Genomic DNA, 22704 nt, shown 5'->3' with positions numbered 1-22704 from the left:
GTCGTCCAAGTGTGCTGGGAATCGTCCGTCTGGTTATGAAGTCCAGGAATGAGAGTCTACGGTTTAACAGGGAATTGATCGCCTTAGTTTCAGTCCGTGTGGCCACGTTAACAAATTTGATAGAAGTAAATCAGTTGGTTGGTAGATGGCACCGTAACTCGGGCTCGATAATGAAGTAATGCGACCTTCAGCTGTTTGCTGTTAGTCGTACCAAAGTTCGCATGCTCAATAAAGAAAAGCGGAGAGAGAAATGGCGGAGTCTCTCTTTAATAGGTCTAACCTCGCTGTCGGTCAAACCAGAGCGAGAGAGAGAGAGATGGATGGCTGATCAGGGTATTTAAACACCCGGATACCACGTACTTTAGACACACCCTTTCTTCCGTCAAAGCAAGCTAGTTCAATGTGTTGCCAGTTGTACTGCCACCTGCTGGTTTAGCATGGTACCTACACAACAGACAGCATACAGTCCAGTAGCTCATTCTGTACAGTTGTAGTAGTTCCCTTACAGTGACATTCTCATGATGCTCTTTCAAAACTCCATCAAGGGAAGCAACAAAATCCACCAGCCCACGGATTATCCCGGTCTTATCTGAGCTCTTGCTCTCATCATGGCCATGCAAAGCCAGCTCAAATGCTCCACAAAATTTTACACAATCAATTATTCTAGACAGGATATGCCGATTATTGTCACCTCTTCATTGTGCCTTCTAATGCCAGATCTGTAACCTTCATTTAGCAGCTGGGTGATGCCTGATACCAGTGCTTTGAAACAGCAGACAGAGAAAGCAATACAAGACAATACAATACATCAAACACTGTTAGCCAACTACTTTCTCATAGCAAGAGCTGCAGAAGACCTGTGTGTTTGATTCTAGATCTTTTTTTTTTTAAGAAACGATAATGGCCAGTATTGCTAGTTTCATTGTTCATTTTCATAGTTCACAATATATAATTGTATTTACCTGGATTATTTGAAGGGGGGGGGGGGTGCCGTGCCCCAGGTGTGTGTCTGTGTAAACAGGTGTATGACTGTATACAGATGTGTGTCTGTGTTGTGTTAAACGAAGCTCTCACCTGACAATATTACAGTAATCATAAACATCTCACATTTATTTATTTTATATCTGCTATTAAAACAGAAGCCAACATTTTAAATACCACAATATATTTTTGCAAGTTATTAAATTAAAACAAATAATCTAAATAAATATAACGTTTGTTGTAAAATGTTCCCTGTTCTATTTATTAGTCGTTTCATGAAAATATGCATGAACACAAATCATATTCGTGCTAATGTGTGTTTACATCTCTGTCTGCTCTAGCTACCTACAGTGTAGCTCAATGTATGTGAATTCTTAAAAATGATCAATAAGTAATTTCACTGTACATGATTTCAATATTTAGCCTTGAGAAACAGTGAGTGATATTCCGTGAGAGGTAAATGTACCTCGGTGTGCCGATGCATTCAATGTCATTGAAAAAGTATTTAAAAACGTCTACAATATTGTATTGTATGAATACAATATAGGCCTAATCATTGTGCATTTTTCTTCCTCTACATTTATGCACATTTCATGCATTGGAGCGTCTTTTATAATGGAAACAGATAGCATGCGCAGCATTTCGGAGAGTTTTGATCGAACAGTTAAAATATCTGGTGTTACTGAAAAACAGATAAAAAAGAATCACGTTTTGAATACAAATGATATGTCTTAAAACGAAATTATTAAAATAAACCTTTTGAATTAATTGAATTAAATGTATCAATTTGTTAATTATTATTATGTGTATTAAGTAAAATTTTATTTAATCTGTTTATTTTTTCTTCATTACTTTTCCAGGTACATGGGAGAACATAGTAGTCGGCAGTGACGTCAGCTGTCATGCACACTGTCATATGCGTGTCAAAAATAAGATTGCAGGATTTATGATCCTTTGATGCCATCTTGTGGACAATATCTGAAAATTCTCTAAGTGTTTAAAGGTCGAATAGTTTACGTAACTGGTAGATCGTTAACACATATTACATTTAAAAATGTGATGAATAAGTGATTAGGAAATAATATTTTCTCTTACACAATCATAATTTGTTTATATTGTGCTTTCTGTATAACCAAATAATGAAAAACAAATCATCATGTTTCTCAGATAAGGCTTTAAATATGATATTCATTTGATTAATAATTGGATATAGTTTAGTTTATAGTAAAAGGTTAGTTTAGTTTATTCTGAACAATAGTTTATTCTGAGTGACAATCCACTATTATTCTGTAGTGCACAAACGTTGTTGTTATGGTTTAACTGTGTCAGTTATTAATCAGTGTTCAGATCAGCTCTGTGCAGGTGTCATTAAAGCTGTATCTACACTGAGTGCTTCCTCTCTCTAAAATCAGTCTCCTGTATGCTGGTGACGTTCTCACCACACTCTCCTCAGTCAGATGCCTGTAGAGACGGGAGGTGGAGTTCTGTTCATCAGCGCTGACGTTCTTTTGATATATATGGAGCACGTCAAAAATGTCTCCTCTGATTTGACACTGAAGATGTTTGATGATTTCCCCTCTCTGTCTAATAAGGTTAATGTGAGTGTGATTGGTGGCTGTGGGGAGCTCTCTATCTCTCTCTAGGGGCTGAGGGGACACAGTTCCTTCATTCTCTCTGGGGGAGCGGAGGTGAAGCTTGTACTTTCTGCGTTTGAGTATAACAGTGTGTGTGCAGGATAGAGAGAGATGGACAGCTGTCTGACTTTAATTCTTCTGATGTCCACAGTCTCACTCACTAGTGCTGGTAAGAACACGATTATACCAAACGTTCTCAGATCAGTAGGAATTAATCAATTCCTGCGTGAGGTACAGATTAAGCATGGTGAGGCAGCATTTAGATATCATGCTGTTCTTAATGGACCCAGTTTATGGAGAGTATTAGAAGAGCCCTGACACTAGATGCTTTTAATTCTGTACTAAAAACAATTTTATCTGACCAAGACTTTAACTCAGATTAGTAGCACTGCACATGTTATTGTAATTTAGTTTTGACATTTAAATTTTCATCATTAAATTGCACTTTCATTCATTTTCATTTTTAAATTATTTTGCCTTTATTTTCACTTTTTACCTTTTTCACTTTTAATTAGAAATATTTTATTTCTTAAATTTTTAACATTTCCTTTGATACAATCAACTATATCTTATAAAGTTATATAGTTTATTTAAAATCTATGTGAAATTTGCTAAGTTCAAATCAGCTGTTCATAACTTTTTTTTATGTGATGTATTTTCAATTTCACTCTGTTTGCAAAGTGTTACAGATAATCTTGCCTTTAGGAAAACGGATTAAGAAATTGTTATATCAGATACCATAAATGTGACTCAACTCTGCCATTAAACAGACCTGGTTGTGACAGTAGTGATCACCAGTGTGAACAGGCTGGATAAACTGGTATATTAAGTGGAGTGTGTAGTGGGGTGAGTGCTGGACTCTCCAGAGACTGTGACAGAGAGGAGAAGGAGGAGGAGGAGGATGAAGAGGAGGGTGAACTGGACTCAATAGCTGCACAGTACACTGATAGAGTTCAGGAAACCTTCAGTCTCCACTTCATCAGGGCAAAACTGAAGGTGTTCAACCCTCTTTCAGTCCAGCATTCATTCACATTCATTGTGCTAATGTGTGATGGCACCATTTCTTCCTGGTTTGTGTACAAATAGAAATGCCTAATGACACAAGTCAAGTGCACTTCTGAATTCAGTAGATACATGTGAACTCTCACTGTTTATTACTTTTGTGCCACCTCAACACTAATTGGAATAACTGAATAAATGAAGATTTTATCTTCTCATTTCAGAGGTAAAGCAGATCAACTAGAATCAGCAGCTTTTATGGTTTCTTCCTCTAGATGCTGCTAGAATTCTAACCATGGTCCTAACATCCTAAGTCCTCTCTCTCTCTCTCTCTCTCTCTCTCTCTCTCTCTCTCTCTCTCTCTCTCTCTCTCTCTCTCTCTCTCTCTCTCTCTCTCTCTCTTTCTCTCTCTCTCTCATACAGGCAGTGTGAGGTTGGTGGATGGTGGTAGCCGTTGTGCTGGGACAGTGGAGTTTCTTCATGAAGGACAGTGGGTAACAGTGTGTAGTTATGACTGGGATATAGAAGATGCTGCAGTGGTGTGTAGAGAATTGCATTGTGGGGAGGCTGTAAAAGCAGTCCGTAACGCTCACTTTGGACCAGGATCAGGACCAATTCTGGAGGGATATGTACGCTGTAGGGGATCAGAATCCACACTGGATGATTGTTTGTTTAGTCGTTTTGATCAAATATGTAAGTCTCATGAAGAAGATGCTGGAGTCATCTGTTCAGGTAAACTGTATCTTAATCTTCCTCCCACCATCACACCAGTTTGGTCATGTCACGCTACAGCCCCTAACCCCTCCCCTTTGGGCGTGTGTTTACGTTGTCTACGTCTAGTCATCTGCGTCTGTGGATCTCCGTTGGTGTGGTTGTGTCTGAGCGTGTTCATCGGTCTCACCTGTGGCTCGTCTTGTCATCACTTGGGGCTTATGTGGTTTGTCTATTTAATGTGTGTTCATGCAGTGTCCCGTGCTCGTCTTTGTCAGAGTGATTCACGTCTATAAATGTCTATGGTCAACATGCACAGTCTGTGCTTTGTGTTTAGTAATAATAAACTTAACGTTAGTGCAAAGGTAAATAGGACTCCGTGCCTTGTCCTTCTCCACGCACCCAACATCACAGGTCACACTTGCTTGTTTACTGAGATTAATGTCATATGAAGTAATAATAGTGAAATAAAAAAGAATTTGCAACACAGCAATTTAATTACTTAGATTGTTTTGATTAAGCTATAAAAAGAATTTTAATTCTGATCTGTAAAATGTAAAACTTAAATAGGTGCGTTCACTTAGTAGTTCTATAGAACGTTTTACAAGGATTTCATTATTCCTTGATGGTCTTGTGATATACAGTAGATCATTCCAGACATGTGGACTCAAGTCACATGACTTGGACTCGAGTCCAACTCGAGTCACTATACTGATGACTTGTGACTTGACTCGACAACATCACTGAAGACTTGCGACTTGACTTAGACTTTACCTTTACGGACTTGGACTTGGAATCAGTTTAATATACTACTAATCAACTGCATCAATTGTGTTAAATATTGAAATTACATTACATCTGGTGACTTGACTAGGACTTGGGACTTGACTCGAGACTCGCTTGTATTGACTTGGGACTTGACTCGAGTCTTGATTGTATTGACTTGGGACTTGACTTGAGACTTGATTGTGAAGACTTGAGACTTACTTGTTACATGCAACTTAGTGACTTGTTCCCATGTCTGGATCATTCTATTATAATATTATAATATAATATCATTCTTAATAATGGCCTGTAACAGGTCTCTGATACAGTAATTTAACTTAGGAATACCTGAACACAGTCTCACAATGTTCTTGTGTTTTGATGGAGTGTTTCAGTCTATGTATGTACACTTGTACAAATGGTTCTCACAGGTGCTGTGAGATAGTAAAGTTGTTTTGTGGTTTTAAGAGGTCTTTAAACACTTTTGACCAGAATGTTATTAGAACTTTAGAATGATTTTAGAATGTTATATGAGAGATAGACTGTACATTCATTTTAATTATTAATTTAGTAATCTTTATATCATCACCAGGAAGATTTATACAGATTTATCACTGTTGTGTTCTATGGTTAGTGTGATTATTATTAAAATTATTTCATTCAACAGGTCAGATCATCAGACTTACAGACGGCCCTCACCTGTGCTCTGGGAGAGTGGAGGTGCTTCATGGGAAGACCTGGGCCACAGTGTGTGATGCTGACTTTGACCAGCAGGATGCAGAGGTTGTGTGTAGAGAGCTGGGCTGTGGGCTTCCTGTGGAGGTGCTGGGAGCAGCTGCTTTTGGCAGAGGGGAGGGCCAGATGTGGACAGAGGAGCTTCAGTGTAGAGGCAACGAATCTGAGATTTACTACTGTCCAACATCTTCTACACTCAGAAACAAGTGTTCCCATGACAATGATGTGGGAGTGATATGTTCAGGTTATGTATGAATATTTATCTCTTTGTATCTACAGTATTTAGATTGTATATTGTCTGCTGTACATTTACATACTGTACATGTATAATGTTAATAAACATGAATTGAATGCTGTGGCACTAAGTTGTCAGTTGTGTGTTCAGGTCACACAGCAGCGCGTCTGGTGAACGGCTGGGACTCCTGTTCTGGTCGAGTGGAGCTCCAGTACCTCAGTGACTGGGGCTCAGTTTGTGGGGGAAGCTGGAATATGAGAGCTGCCAGTGTCCTCTGTGGACAGATGAAGTGTGGGAGTGCTGTGGCTGTGTTGGGGGCGGACTGGTTTGGGGAGGGGAGTGGCCGCATCTGGGCTGATGTGTTTGATTGTCATGGGAACGAGACACACCTGTCAGAATGTCCCATCTCATCATGGAGTCGAGCAGCATGTTCTCATAAACAGGATGTTGGAGTAATCTGTAATGGTGAGATCCTCCACTCATGTTCATCATGATAGTGATAGAAACTCCTACAACATTAAATGGTTATAGCATTTTGCATGCTAAAATAAACAGCTTACTAACATGTATTCCCATGCAGGTTCCTCTCAGGTCTTTCATGAGGGGCGAGTGCGGTTGTCTGGAGGGAGGGAGTGTGAGGGGCAGGTGGAGGTTTTCTTCATCCAGGACTGGAGGAGAGTTCTCCTGGACTCCTGGAGTGTGTCTGAGGCCTCTGTGGCCTGCAGACAGCTGGGCTGTGGCTCTGTGCTGAACTTCTCCAGCTCTTCTCCATCCGGTTCTGAACAACACAGCCACATGTGTGTGACGGGGTTCAATTGTTCTGGGAGTGAAGCTCATCTGGGGAACTGCAGCAGTTCAAAACTCCTCAACTTCTCCTGCAGCTCCAGGGAACAGCTGTACATCACCTGCTCTGGTAAGTGTTACATTTTGCAAATAATTGAGCAAATATGAACAGTATTAATAACCTAATTATTAGGGTACCAGATATTCAAAATGTGTCCATATTCAGGCCCGTAGCCAGCATTGTGATGGGGGGATCTTTTCCCCAAATAAGTGGACTTCATTTGGCTCTCTATCAAGGTTCCCAACTTTTCAAAGTCACTAGGAGTGAGAATTGATTTGGGGGCGGGGGGGTGGTGGTGTGTTTGTCAAACGTTGACAGAGGTGGGGGATACGTCTTATACGTTTCCTCTATGCTGCGCCTAAAGCGATCGATCACCAGTGGTTGGCGCCAGAGCGAACTAGTAACTCATTGAATCATAGATGTAGATTGGAGTTAAATAAACTAGATATTTTTTTCAGCGTGAGAAATCGGATGTGTGGCGTGTGAGCGTGTGAAGCAGCGTGTGAGCGTGTGAAGACAGTCAAATGCGTGTGTCTCACGCTCATTGCGTGAGAGTTGGCAACACTGTTATAAGTTTGTTGTGAGTCTGTTGTTGCTGTTCTTATTTGTTCGTCTGTATATTCACAGGAGATTAACAATTCATTCATTGAATAGCCTACCTATGTTGTGGGGCATGTGTGTACGGGGGGAGGGGGGCGGGAGGGGGGGGGGGGGGGGGTCGAATGAACCCTTCGATCCCCCCTGGCTACGGGCCTGATATTGTGTGCTGATTTATGACTCTTGACCTGGAATTATAATTTCCATAAAACAATTTAATGTATTAACAACACCTCAGAAGTTAAATGCTCTGAACCATCTTGGACACTTAAGCTGCAATTGTGTGTGTGTGTGTGTGTGTGTGTGTGTGTGTGTGTGTGTGTGTGCGTGCGTGCGTGCGTGCGTGCGTGCGTGCGTGCGTGCGTGCGTGTGTGTGTGTGTGTGTGTGTAGGTGTGTATAACTCAGCCCAAAGCTCCATCAGGCTGGTTGGTTCTGGTGGAGACTGTGCAGGGAGGCTGGAGGTTTTCCTCAGTGGTTTGTGGGGGACAGTGTGTGATGACTCATGGGATATTGAGGACGCCCAGGTGGTGTGCAGGCAGCTGCAGTGTGGAGTGGCCCTCAGTGTCCCGGTACCAGCCTGGTTTGGTCCTGGAACTGGACCCATACAGCTGAATGAGGTGCAGTGTGAGGGGAGTGAGACGTCTCTGTGGAACTGCAGCTATCAGCTCTGTGGAGAAGATGAGTGTGGACATCAAGAGGACGTAGGAGTGGTGTGTTCAGGTGAAGTGTTTACATGTTAAGCTATTTCATATTACCTTGTGTTGTTACACTGTTACACATTATTTGTTCTTTATTGTGAGCCTTAAAACATAATCTTGTCTTGTGTGTGGCTGATTTGCTTTCAAATACTGGCAATTGTCAAGTTGTACATTACGGGAAATGTAGTGCCTGTACTGTGTCACAGTTAGTTATATGTCAATCATGTATGTTTTATTTTGTTAACCATATGCATGTTCTAGTCCCGCCTCATGTTTTGTAACGTTTGTGGCAGCTGGAAGTGAGGAGGTGGACGCATGTGCTGAGCAGAGCAAGGTGTTTTGAAGGGAAATCCAAAATCAGGGTCATATAAACAGGCAAGGGTCAAATCCATGAGAGAGTCATTCATATTTAATACTGTTAACCAAAACCAACAATAACAGACTTACATACAGAAATCACTGGACAGAACTATGAACCACAGAGATGTTACCAATATAATGACCAGCACAGACTGCACAGAAACCAGGGATAAAATACAGGGGAAATCAAGGGAAACCAAATACAAACACCTGGGAACCCTAAATGGGGGACAGGGTTACAAACAAGGAGTGAACAGAAACACACTGAAACCAGACTCAATGAATTTCAAAATAAGAGAACAAACAGAGACATGACTGACTGGAGGGAGGCAGGACTGACAGTTTTGTAACCCAGCCTCAATATTGTTTTTATGTGTCGCTTGTTTAGTCTGGTCTATTTTATATCCTATGTTTGGTCTTGTCTGTTACTGGTAATTGTTGTTGTTTAAATGTACAGCTTTGTGTTGTTACCTGGTCTGGTTGAATTTTTGGTTTGTTCCATGTGTTTAATATGTCTTTGCGTGTTAGTTATGTTTCATGTTCAGACTCTTGGATTTCACCCAAGCCTGTGTCCACCCTATCTCTCCTTGATGCCCCTTGAGTTAGAAAGTGTATTTGCATGGTGGTATTGTTTGTGTCAGCAATCCAGATTAAAATGTAAAGGATTAAGGCTTGTTGATCTTGTACCCAGGATTATAGTGGGACAAAAAACATTTTGCTGGGTTATGTGCCCCCTTAAACTTTCATTTTGAGATGCCTCTATTAAATAGCTATTCTGCAGGAAACATAGATCTTATATTTTTTAATTGATGGAGTCGTTTTCATCTTTTTCTACTCTCTCCAGATTTTAAAGAGATCAGACTCAGTGAGGGGTGTGTGGGGAATCTGGAAGTGTTCTACAATGGATCCTGGGGGAATGTGTGTGTGAATGAAATGAATGAAGATACAGTAAGTTTGGTCTGTCGAGAGCTGAACTGTGGAAGAACAGGCAGGGAGTCTGTGGCCAGAGCAAGAGTGGAATCAGCTCCTAACTGGCTGGATCAGGTGAAATGTAGGAAACACGACTCCACTCTGTGGCACTGCCCATCTGAACCCTGGGGACAGAACGTCTGTGATAATTATAATGAGGTGGCTCACATTACCTGTTCAGGTAGGCAGATTCTCTCTCCAGGTTGTACTGGTTTAAATTATTCTCCTATACTCTCAAGTATCTGCTTGTTTGACAGTAGTCAATGCAATGCACATTATGCCATTAAATATGTAATACAGCTCCAGACCTGAATGTTCTTGGATGTGCATTGTGTATGTTGCTCTGCACACAGGTGGGAGCAATGATGGTGTGCAGCAAAGACATGTGAGATGTTCCTCCTCTCCCTCCCAGAGCCATTGCTCCAGTAAGGACTCACACACAGAGAAGAACCACATCTCACTCAGGAGAGCATGAATCTCAAGTGTCCTCACCATAATCAGAAATAGTCTCATATGCATACCTGTCAAGTTTTAGATTTAAAAATAAGGGAAAATTTCCGCTGGTTGCTGCGAGCATTCCCACCAGCCCAACCAATGTCCAGGACCCCTTATATTTCACACGTCTTCCCTTTTTTGGTAGGAACGCCTTCTCTCTCATTACAATTATCCATCTCTGATTTGTTTTTCGGGTTGGTTGTTCCCACTGTCAGCACTAACCTCGCCAGAACTGACACTCAGGCTACTGCAGGTTGCCATTCTCAGCGACATAATTCATTTTGGAGAGGCACTTGTATGCCTTTTTTAAAAGTATTATATTATAATACGGGAAATTTATGGGAAAATTTTGATACGGGAGGACGACGGGAAAGAGGAGTAAAATACAGTAGTTTCCTGGCCAAAATTCAGAGACTTGACAGGTGTGCTCACATGTCTTCAAACAACAGCACAAACATGTTCTGATTATAGTTGTCAGTTTTGAGTTGGCTACTTTGTGTGTGTGTGTGTGTGTGTGTGTGTGTGTGTGTAGATCTCCTGCCTCTCAGGCTGAGGGGAGCAGAGGGAAGCTGCTCTGGGAGTCTGGAGGTTTACCATAACGCTGTGTGGGGCTCCGTCTGTGGTGATCAGTGGGACATCAGGGATGCTGAGGTGGTCTGCAGACAGCTGGGCTGTGGGAAGGCACTGAGGGCTGATGGGGGTGCTGCCTCTGGTGCTGGTGAAGGGGTGATGTGGCTGAACAGAGTGAAGTGTAGAGGGGATGAGATTCACCTGTGGGACTGCAGTTATTCACTAAAGAACCACACCGACTGCTCCCACAAAGAGGACGCTGGAGTCACCTGTGCAGGTCAGAGGAGCTTGTTGGAGTTTCACACATTTTTGTGTGTGTGTGTGTGTGTGTGTGTGCACGCGTGTGTGCGTGTGTGTGTGTGTGTGTGTGTGTGTGTGTGTGTGTGTGTGTGTGTGTGTGTGTGTGTGCGTGACCCAATGATTTATGCATGTCTGAACATTCCTGCTTGTTTACAGACCCTTCTATGTTCCTTTCTACTCCACCCACACCGACTACCAGCACCTCCACCATTACAGGTTAACTCTCTCTCTCTCTCTCTCTCTCTCTCTCTCTCTCCTCTCTCTCTCAGTCATTGTCGTGAATTATTATTATGATACATTAATATATGTTATAGAATACAGAAATGTATTTTTATGTCCAGTTCATCAAACACCAGTCAGTTCTCCACCAGTTCGACCAGTAGATCTGTCCACCCTGTCGGTCCTACTGGTACTGGGAGTGTTGCTCTTTCTGGCCTTAGTGCTTCTCGCTGGGCTGGTTTACCAGAACAGAGTGCTCAGGAGAGGTAGGACACACTCACACATCTACAGTCCAGTTTCTGGACACTCTCTGAACATCATTAGTCCTTCAGTCTGTCTTCTGTTACACTGAAGTGACACCATGTCTCTGTTTGATTCCACCCAGTGATCTCTAAGATGAGGCGTAAGACTCTGTCTGAGGCAGTTTATGAGGAGATCGACCGCAGATACATCACTAAAAGAACCCGAATCTCTACTCGAAGGGGTGGGTGATGTGTGTGGAACCTTCTATCTATCACTAATGTTACTGGGCAGCACAAATTAAATGAAAATGATTTTATAAAAATAATAATAGAATGTTAGTAAAGCGATTGAATGTGTGTTCAGTCTTTCAAGAGGAAAGTGTCTCTGACTGCATGTGAGGATTGTGGTAATTCTGCTGATAATCATCTATTAGGCAGGAGAAGCTCAACTATGTTATTCCTGTACACCTTTAGTTTAAATACAGGATGAGAAAACCACAGAGCAGCAGGTGAGATCAGGTTCGAGAGAGAGAGAGAGAGAGAGAGAGAGAGTTCACAAAAAAGAGGAAGGAAGAAAGTGTGTGTGTGTCCATGTAATCTTTAAATAATCCGGAAAGCAGTGATCCCATATGTATTATGCATGTCCTATATCACCAATACCTATGTTGATATGTATGTTTTTATTATTACTATTATTATTATTATTAGTACTATTAGAATTCACCAAATAGAGCCACAGTTATAATATTCTGCCAGGAATGGTTTCAACTTTCTGTCTATCTGGTTAAACATTTATTTCATCTGTAGAAGAGGTTTTACAGAAGTGCTTCCTCCCATATTCAAACCAGAGTCACATGCTGTAGTTTATAAACGTCCTGACAGAGATTTAGAGTTACAGCAGCATTCTCACATCACAGTGGCTTGTTTAAAAAAAATTACTTGATCATCTTTTTTCCAGAAAAGTCGGTGATTCTAGACCCGGCTGAGTATTATGATGATGTCACCACTACTGGGGGTCTAATAAGTGGGTTCCTTTATGAACTGATTATGTGATTCTACATCCTTAACACACTATGAGAGGATGACTGTTCTGTTGGTAAAGACAGTCTGCTTTTATTGAACTTAGGTGACATGACAACAGAGGACACACCAGAGAACTATGATGATGTCATCACCGCTGGACATGTAACCAATCTGTGGACAACAATTATAATAATGACGAATAACTCAGTTGATCATTACGTGAAGGAATTTAATGTTGGGTTTGGTAGCAATATACTACCTGTACCTGATAACCTTGTTATCGGGCTGGAGCGTACCTCACAAGTTGTAGTCACTCAACAATTTTTAACAATTAAACAGTATGAACCCTTGCAATTGCATCAGTTATTAATATACAGCACAATATTCGAAACCACATAACAATACATCTCAACTGTCAGATGGGAATGTCCAAAGTACATGACAAGTGTCCTTGGATAATTACGCCAACATTTCTGTTGATGTCGAGTTGTCAGATTTGTAATAAAAATAAAATAAAAAAAAATAAAATAATGAATGTGTGTGTGTGTGTACTTGTAGAATGTCCAGAACACTGAGGAGCATTGTAGACTGCTCTTTGCTCAATCCTCTTATCCGACGTCTCACTCCAAACACAGTCACAGCAATAACTTTACAGCAGGCTAACAGGAGGGTGAAAAAGCACAATTAGCACGACGGTTGCACATACGACCAACAACGTCGTGATGATCTTTCTCATTTCGCGCCGAAAGTAATCTGACAGGCGCGCTTTGTAGCACACTTACAAAAATAATCACAATAACAAAATACCACAAAGTTAACTCAACTATATATATATATACAGACCACATTTTAACATTAACAAAGTTAAGCTAGATATTTTTGTTCAACAGAGTTAACTGAATTGACTAGCGACAACTAACCAACTCCTAGCATGTAACCAAAATTATTACTCTTGTTAAATTGAACAGATTAATACAAAAATAATATCCACAGTCACATTGTTTCATATTACAACACACTACATTAATATTTACTCAACAACATAGAGTCTGCTCACCTAACAGGAGGGTGAAAAAGCACAATTAGCACGACGGTTGCACATACGACCAACAACGTCGTGATGATCTTTCTCATTTCGCGCCGAAAGTAATCTGACAGGCGCGCTTTGTCCTCCAGTGACGTTCTTTCCAATCTACCGTAACGCAATCCCCATACTCGCAAACTGCACTAGTATACAGTAAACTGACGCAAAGCTCTTAAAGGGCCAGCATCTATTTAATAATGGCCTTGATCATTTTTAATGAAATTCCATGTAGGTTACATCCTCCCCCACTTAGAATATGACGCCCCCGTCACACTCTATAAGTAAAGAATGAATCAAGTCCGCAATCTGTTCTTGCCATGACATCAAGAGATCATAAATCTTTGACTGAGGTGAAGATGTATCAACCCTGTGCTGTCTACACCCAACATGGTAATCTGTCAGATAAGATGGAGGAACTCGTTTCCTCTGTGGTCTACCCCGTGGTGGGGTGGGGCTTACTACCCACTCACTCTCAGATGATCCTGAAAGATCCATTACTAAATTTGGTGCTTCATTATTTAGAGACCTCTGAGAGGGGGTTGCAGCTCTCTCAGCTGAGCTCATATTCCCTTCTTCGGAAAACAGCAACTCAAGGGTGTCATCAGGCTTCTGTGCTGCGGAAACATCAATAGAGTCTACTTGCTGCTTTTCATTTTCTCTCGTGTCTTGCAATGATGCATTACACTCGTGAACATCCATTCCAGCTTCTAGGTTTACTGGTAAGAATCCACAGGGAAGCAGCAGATCACGATGAAGAACGCGTTCTCCCCCTGCTCCATTCTCCTGCTTTACCACATACACTGGAAGATTCTCATCAGGCTGCCGGACCACCACATGGACGGCAGGTTCCCATCGGTCGGAAATTTTATGCTTCTTCCTCAGGCCCAAATTTCTTATAAGAACACGGTCACCTTCCTCCAGAGGCATAGCAGTGACTTTTGCATCCCAACGCTGCTTATTTAGTGCCTGTCTCTTCGCCATATTACTGGAAGCCAGGTTGTAAGCATATCTAAGCCTGTTCTTCAAATCCCTCACATACTGAGAGTGTGTTTTTGGGTTATATCCCCTTGGGTTGGTACCAAAGCAGAGATCTATTGGAAGGCGTGGCTGTCGGCCAAACATGAGGAAGAAAGGCGCTTCTCCTGTCGCATCGTTTCGCGTACAATTATAAGCATGTACTAAAGGCCTGACATATTTCCTCCACTCTTCTTTCCTCTTTTCCTCTAAAGTACCTAAGAGGTCAAGAAGCGTCCGATTGAACCTCTCAACTGGATTTCCCCTAGGGTGATAAGGGGTAGTACGTGACTTCACTCCAGAAAGTGCACACAGTTCTGCTACTACTTCTGACTCAAAGCTAGCTCCTTGATCACTATGCAACCTGCGTGGAAACCCATAATTACTTATGAAATTTTCCCAGAGAACTTTTGCCACCGTCTTGGCGGTTTGGTCTCTTGTAGGATACGCTTGTGCATATTTTGTGAAGTGATCCGTTACAACTAGGATGTTACGTGTATTACTTGAGTCAGGCTCTAAGCTCAAGAAGTCCATGCATACGAGCTCTAGAGGGGCAGATACCTGAATATTAACCAGTTTGGCCGCTCTTTGCACATGCGACTTCCTCCTTATACACCTCTCACATGTTTTGCACTTAGCTTCAATATACTGAGCCATTTTAGGCCAGAAAAATCTGGCTCTGGCCAGCTCTATCGTTCTCTCTATGCCCATGTGACCAGTTTCATCATGGACACCATGGAAGGCTCTTTCTCTGTGGCTGCTTGGTATAACCAGCTGGTAGAAAACATCCCCACTAGAATCATTAACCTTGCGGTGTAATACTCCATCCTTTAACAGGAGTTTTGTCTTTTCTCTCAAGAGCAATTTAATTTCTGGATGATGAACATACACTTCCGGGGTCTCCTGAGGGTTCTCCAACATCTCTATTAGGTAGGCCAAACTGGAATCCTCCCATTGCAACTGTCTCCAGTCTTCTGCGGACATCCCAGGAAGTGTTTCTTGACCTGGCCAAAGGGCCGGATCCAGTAGGTCGTCAGGAACGGCTCCCTCACCACACAGTAATGTTTCTACTGCTGGAATTGCACTATTAACTTCCTCACTTCCCCTTGGCGATTCTGTGAGAACATTAGCGTTGTGGTACATGCACAATGTACCTATCGCTTCTCCATCATAGACACTGTATTCTGAGGGCCGTGGGCTGGCACATTTTAACAGCTGAGCAATCCTTTGATCCAGTTCATCCGACTCCTCATCTGTCAGTGGCTGTCCACAAGGCCTCCTCGAAAGCCCATCAGCATCCGCATTATGCCTCCCAGACCTATAATGGATGTCGAAGTTGTAGATTGACAATGCTGCGAGCCACCTATGACTCGTAGCATCCAGTTTGGCACTCGTCAACACGTATACCAGTGGGTTATTATCTGTTAGCACCTTGAATTGAGCTCCATACAGATAATCATGAAATTTTTCACTCACTGCCCATTTAAGAGCAAGGAATTCTAATTTGTGAGCGGGATAGTTCTTCTCACTCTTAGAAAGTCCCCGGCTGGCGTACGCTACTACCCTAGTCTGGCCATCTTGTACCTGGTACAACACTGCTCCTAACCCACTGGTACTTGCATCCGTATGCAACACATAAGGGAGCCGCCAGTCTGCAAAGCCAAGAATGGGTGCGGAGGTCAGTCTGTCAATAATCACCTCAAAGGCCGCCTGCTGCCTATCTGTCCACCTGTCTCCTAACACTGGTGACTTTGCTCGTGGACCATGTCCAGGGTGCTTATGCCTGGAGACAAAATCCCCAGTCAGTAGATCATTAAGGGGCCGGACAATCTTAGAGTAGTCACGGACAAACCGCCGGTAATAGCCAGCAAACCCTAGAAATGACCTAAGTTCCCGAACTGTTTGAGGGCAGGGCCATGTCTTTACAACAGCAATCTTGTCTGGGTCTGGCTGGATTCCTAGTGCGGAGATTTGATGTCCTAAATACTTTACTGAGGTTTGGAAAAACTTGCATTTTGAGGGAGATAGCTTAAGGCCAAAATCTGAAATGCGTTTTAGTACTTTCATCAACCTGTCCTCGTGCTCCTCTAACGTGCTAGAGAATATTATGAGGTCGTCGAGGAAAGTGATGACTTCTTGTAAATTCAGTCCCTCCATTACTTTCTCCATCGTACGCTGGAAAGTAGCTGGTGAATTGGTGAGCCCTTGCGGCATTCGCCGGAACTGCCATGTGCCAAATGGGGTTGTGAAAGCTGTTTTCGGCCTATCGGCAGGCTCTACTTCCAGCTGATAGTACCCACTCTTTAAATCCAGTACACTAAACCACTTTGAGCCAGAAAGTAAGGTAAATGTCTCCTCTATGCGAGGTAGTGGATACGCATCCTTCTTGGTGAGATTGTTTAATCTCCTATAATCTACTACCATCCTCAATTCACCATTTTTCTTTCTCACTAGTACAATCGGTGATGCATATGGGCTGCTAGATTCTTCAATGATGTTTGCTGCTAGCAGATCTTGTAAATGTCTCTTTAGGTCATTGAAGTCAGCTGGTGAGACTCGTCTGGTTCGTTCCTTGAAGGGAACATGTGGCTCCAACTCTATGCGATGTCGAACACCCGAAGCAGTGCCCACATCTATATCACTCCGGGAGAAGGCGTGTGGGACTTCCTCCATGATTCTGCCTTGCAATCGCTGTCTGAGATGTTGGCTGATGGGGCTCTCATCAAAATTCAGTTCAAGGGGCTCCATGACCGGGGCAGTATCCTCATTCTGAGAGACCAGTAAAGAGTGTGCCTGTAGCAGGGTAACCTCGGGAGGGCCGTCTAGATCTCCAGTAATGGGAATAGCCCAGTCAATGGGGGAGCATTCAGCTATGATCATCTTTGGAGGCAGAGTAATGTCATGATGGGACATGTTCTTTACCAGCAGCTCAACTTTAGTATGAGACGTGGTTTTCAAGTCCACTAGTTGGTCATAGACTATAAGGCCTCCGGGGGTATTTACTGTATCGGCTCTTGTGATGAGAGCACGAACCATGGCATTATTACGCTTAGGACGACACATCCCCTTTACCAAGTTCGTTTCACCCTGCTTCAGGTGAACTGGCCCCCTACTACTGAGCCTGACCTGAAGGACCTTGATATTTTCTGATTGAGGTTTTGACTTCTCATATGTTGCATATGCCATAGCCCATGTGGACTCGATGGGCAAGGTCTTAATAAATGCATTACCCCCTCTCTTTCTACACTGCTGCGTCAACTGTCTTAGAACATTAGTGCCCACAAGTAAAGGAAATTTTGCATTATATGACTGATCTGGGCTCACTAATACCAGTGATTTAAATATCTGACCTGAGCCACATGCACTTTGTGGAAACTGCAAATCCGCCTCCAAATATCCTAAGTAGGGGACACGTTGGCCAGCTGCACCCTCAATGCTGAGGATGCTGCCTATCGATTGCAGTTCACGGTGACCTAAATGTTGTGAGAAAAAGGACTGGCATACTATTGTTACTTGCGAGCCGGAGTCTATTAAACAGGGGCATTGTATTCCATCTAACCAAGCGACACTTCCACAAGTGTCACCGATAAGGCCATCGGGGATCTGAGCATGTTCATCTGCAGGGGTTGACCCTCCAGGAGTGCAGTGGTTTAAAAGAGAGGAACTAGTTTGGTTTTGAGCTCCTGCCTGTTCCGCAGCAGGAGCCCTTACATGTTTAAAGGCTGTCTTGGTCCTAATGACTGAGACCGATCTTGTTTACTACGATGTCTCGCACACAACTTGCTTTGCACCAGATCTGCATTTGAAGAGTTTGTGCATTGAGGCAGCAGGTGGGAACTCTCACCACAATTATAACAGAACCTCCCCGTCACTGTATTCGTCCCTGAAGAGGAATCAGAGGTAGTCATGGGTCTCTTGCTGTTCTGTGGGGATTTGCGATTAATTCTATCACTCTTAGTGCATTGTCTACTCCATGCAGGCTCATTCTTGAGCATTTCAGCCTCAAGGTGCCGAATCCTCTCCTCGAGTTGCTCTCGGGTTGGGACATCCTGATCATCGTTATCTGAGGAATTGGGCTCTCTATAAGTCACATGCGTTTTAGTATGAACCTGGGTCACTACTTCTCCTAAATGCCTTCTTTTTCTTACTTCTTTAAGTAGTCTTTCCTTCTCATATGTTCTGATCTTAAGTAAAAGCTCAGAGAAGGTGAGTGTACCCTTTGTAGTTTCACTCGGTATACTTTTTAACTGTAGGGAGGCTATCAGATGATCATCCCAACAGCCCCTGAGGAACTGCTTCAACAACTGAGTATCAGCATCCTTGGCATTCACACCCTTCCTCTCTACAGCTTCATGCAGCAAGGTCTGAAGACGGCACAAATAATCACTAACCCCTTCTCCTCTATTTTGATGCGTCTCCAAGAACTGTATGTACAGCTCCTCACCTTCTGTGACATTCCCATAGGCATTGTCCAGTTCCTGGTGGTAAGCATCTGGTGAGGCGTGTAAGCCTATCCGTAGTGCTACATTCAATGCAGGGGAAAGCAAACTGTCGAGCAGTGCCCTACGCTTCAGATTCTCGTTCAAACTTGGATCTTGTAGCATCTGTTCAGCACGCAGTCGCCACGTGGCGAAATCTACCTCATTAGGAGGTTTATGCGGTTTGCCCGAGAACAAAGGTAACTGCCGCATAGCCGAGGCATACGTCTGAGGATCCTGCCTTACGATATGTTCAACCAGAACGCGATGCGCGTCTAATGGTATGGGTATTACCAGTGAAGAGTCAGCCTTAGCATCTGGAGTGTGGACGGAAGAGTATTTCTGGCCACTCGCTGCTGACTCCATTTCATCTGGAAGGGCCTTCTGTTGGAAATGTGTGGCAGGGGTTGATGTTAACGGGCTATGTGTCTGGTTCCCCTTTCCATACATGTAACTCATAGCCTTCTGACTCAGAGTATCAGGGTTAACATTGTATGCACTTGCTAACTCACCAACTCTCTCCCGGAAGTTGATTGTCATATCATTAAGAACGCGAGCTAATGGGGCTATTCTCTCACTGCTAGGAGATGCTACTGTTTTATCAGGATGGTATTCCTCTAGTTGGAGAACTTCCCAGTAGGAGCCACTGCTATTTGCATACTCAGCCTCTAGGAGTATGGGTGTTACACATTCCCGAAATTGACATAGTAGGGTGCCGGGTTGCACGTCAATGTACTGAATTTTAACTACCCTATCCAGTGATGTGAACACTTCTTGCACTCCCTCTAAGCTGACCTCGGGTGCAACCCCTTTCAGTATTACTGTGTACTCTGGGTCAAATCCGTACTGTTCACAGAGCTCCATTTTACCTAGCTTCCTATTAACGTCTACAAAATGTATAATTTCACGTCACCCGAAGGAACGCTCCAGCCCCACGTTGGGCGCCAAATTTTCCTTATGTAACCAATCTGTGGACAACAATTATAATAATGACGAATAACTCAGTTGATCATTACGTGAAGGAATTTAATGTTGGGTTTGGTAGCAATATACTACCTGTACCTGATAACCTTGTTATCGGGCTGGAGCGTACCTCACAAGTTGTAGTCACTCAACAATTTTTAACAATTAAACAGTATGAACCCTTGCAATTGCATCAGTTATTAATATACAGCACAATATTCGAAACCACATAACAATACATCTCAACTGTCAGATGGGAATGTCCAAAGTACATGACAAGTGTCCTTGGATAATTACGCCAACATTTCTGTTGATGTCGAGTTGTCAGATTTGTAATAAAAATAAAATAAAAAAAATAAAATAATGAATGTGTGTGTGTGTGTACTTGTAGAATGTCCAGAACACTGAGGAGCGTTGTAGACTGCTCTTTGCTCAATCCTCTTATCCGACGTCTCACTCCAAACACAGTCACAGCAATAACTTTACAGCAGGCTAACAGGAGGGTGAAAAAGCACAATTAGCACGACGGTTGCACATACGACCAACAACGTCGTGATGATCTTTCTCATTTCGCGCCGAAAGTAATCTGACAGGCGCGCTTTGTAGCACACTTACAAAAATAATCACAATAACAAAATACCACAAAGTTAACTCAACTATATATATATACAGACCACATTTTAACATTAACAAAGTTAAGCTAGATATTTTTGTTCAACAGAGTTAACTGAATTGACTAGCGACAACTAACCAACTCCTAGCATGTAACCAAAATTATTACTCTTGTTAAATTGAACAGATTAATACAAAAATAATATCCACAGTCACATTGTTTCATATTACAACACACTACATTAATATTTACTCAACAACATAGAGTCTGCTCACCTAACAGGAGGGTGAAAAAGCACAATTAGCACGACGGTTGCACATACGACCAACAACGTCGTGATGATCTTTCTCATTTCGCGCCGAAAGTAATCTGACAGGCGCGCTTTGTCCTCCAGTGACGTTCTTTCCAATCTACCGTAACGCAATCCCCATACTCGCAAACTGCACTAGTATACAGTAAACTGACGCAAAGCTCTTAAAGGGCCAGCATCTATTTAATAATGGCCTTGATCATTTTTAATGAAATTCCATGTAGGTTACAGACACATCCCAGCAGGTCTGTTAGAATAGAACATTAAACATTCTTACTACAAACTGTAGTGTTTTGGGGAGCACACAAGTATGAATCATTTTTATAAAAGTAAACAAATATAAGTGAAGAAAGAATTATTTAAAATTTTGTGATTATATATTATATATTGATATTCATACATCTGTGTGTATATATGAATATCAATATATAATACTAGACTTGCATTTGCTGAAGAAAATACTATAGGGCTTGAAAAGGTGTGCCCTAGAGTGTAATGTGTGTAGAGTTTAGTGTATTGTGTATAGTATATATGGTGTGTTGCGTGTATGATAACACCTCCTTAGGTATGTACAGTGGGGAAAATAAGTATTTAGTCAGTCACCAATTGTGCAAGTTCTCCCACTTAAAAAGATGAGAGAGGCCTGTAATTGACATCATAGGTAGACCTCAACTATGAGAGACAAAATGTGAAAAAAAAATTGAGAAAATCATTTTGTCTGACTTTTAAAGAATTTATTTGCAAATAATGGTGGAAAATAAGTATTTGGTCACCTACAAACAAGCAAGATTTCTGGCTGTCACAGACCTGTAAGGCTCCTCTTTCCCCCACTCATTACCTGTATTAATGGCACCTGTTTGAAGTCGTTAACAGTATAAAAGACACCTGCCCACAACCTCAAACAGTCACACTCCAAACTCCACTATGGTGAAGTCGGAGGACACCAGAAACCGAATTGTAGACCTGCACCAGGCTGGGAAGACTGAATCTGCAATAGGCAAGCAGCTTGGTGTGAAGAAATCTACTGTGGGAGCAATAATCAGAAAATGGAAGACCTACAAGACCACTACTAATCTCCCTCAATCTGGGGCTCCACGCAAGATCTCAGCCCGTGGGGTAAAAATGATCACAAGAACGGTGAGGAAAAATCCCAGAACCACAAGGGGGGATCTAGTGAATGACCTGCAGAAAGCTGGGACCAACGTTACAAAGGCTACCATCAGCAACACACTACGACACCAGGGACTCAGATCTTGCAGTGCCAGATGTGTCCCCCTGCTTAAGCTAGTCCATATCCAGGCACGTCTGAAGTTTGCTAGAGAGCATTTGGATGTTCCAGAAGAGTATTGGGAGAATGTCATATGGTCAGATGAAACCAAAGTAGAACTATTTGGTAAAAACACAACTCGTCGTGTTTGAAGGACAGTGAATGCTAAGTTGCATCCAAAGAACACCATACCAACTGTGAAGCATGGGGGTGGCAACATCATGCTTTGGGGCTGTTTCTCTGCAAAGGGACCAGGACGACTTTCCGTGTACATGAAAGAATGAATGGGGCCATGTATTGTGAGATTTTGGGTGCAAACCTCCTTCCATCAGCAAGGGCAATGAAGATGAATCGTGGCTGGGTCTTTCAGCATGACAATGATCCCAAGCACACTGCCAGGGCAACAAAGGAGTGGCTTCGTAAGAAACATTTCAAAGTCCTGGAGTGGCCTAGCCAATCTCCCGATCTCAACCCCATTGAAAACCTTTGGAGGGAGTTAAAAGTCCGTGTTGCCCGCTGACAGCCCCAAAACACCACTGCTCTAGAGGAGATCTGCATGGAGTAATGGGCCAATATACCAGCAACAGTGTGTGCCAA

The 22704-nt window shown here is 42.6% G+C and overlaps 1 protein-coding gene across 1 annotated transcript; it reads left to right on the top strand.

The window, feature by feature from the left end:
- The first annotated feature begins 2685 nt into the window (after positions 1-2685).
- Positions 2686-12826, top strand: LOC143514228 (antigen WC1.1-like). Its single transcript, XM_077005153.1, has 14 exons — positions 2686-2784; positions 4038-4346; positions 5758-6050; positions 6192-6525; positions 6641-6973; positions 7893-8222; positions 9405-9710; positions 9883-9954; positions 10557-10871; positions 11051-11110; positions 11236-11379; positions 11499-11597; positions 12314-12379; positions 12482-12826. Exons 1-14 carry the CDS (start codon positions 2727-2729, stop codon positions 12775-12777), a joined length of 3015 nt encoding a protein of 1004 aa, XP_076861268.1. The 5' UTR covers positions 2686-2726; the 3' UTR covers positions 12778-12826.
- Positions 12827-22704: the final 9878 nt, after the last annotated feature.

The sequence above is a fragment of the Brachyhypopomus gauderio genome, chromosome 5 (genome assembly GCF_052324685.1).
Source record: "Brachyhypopomus gauderio isolate BG-103 chromosome 5, BGAUD_0.2, whole genome shotgun sequence".
Classification (NCBI taxonomy): domain Eukaryota; kingdom Metazoa; phylum Chordata; class Actinopteri; order Gymnotiformes; family Hypopomidae; genus Brachyhypopomus; species Brachyhypopomus gauderio.
This window is presented reverse-complemented; position numbering and strand designations above follow the sequence as displayed.

What these genes read in the sequence shown, in the direction of transcription:
- LOC143514228 (XM_077005153.1), top strand. Translation starts at nt 2,727, where the DNA reads ATGGACAGCTGTCTGACTTTAATTCTTCTGATGTCCACAGTCTCACTC. An exon ending in CGTAGGAGTGGTGTGTTCAG is followed by an intron (nt 8,223 to 9,404) that starts GTGAAGTGTTTA and finishes TACTCTCTCCAG; the next exon opens with ATTTTAAAGAGATCAGACTC. An exon ending in GAACAGAGTGCTCAGGAGAG is followed by an intron (nt 11,380 to 11,498) that starts GTAGGACACACT and finishes GATTCCACCCAG; the next exon opens with TGATCTCTAAGATGAGGCGT.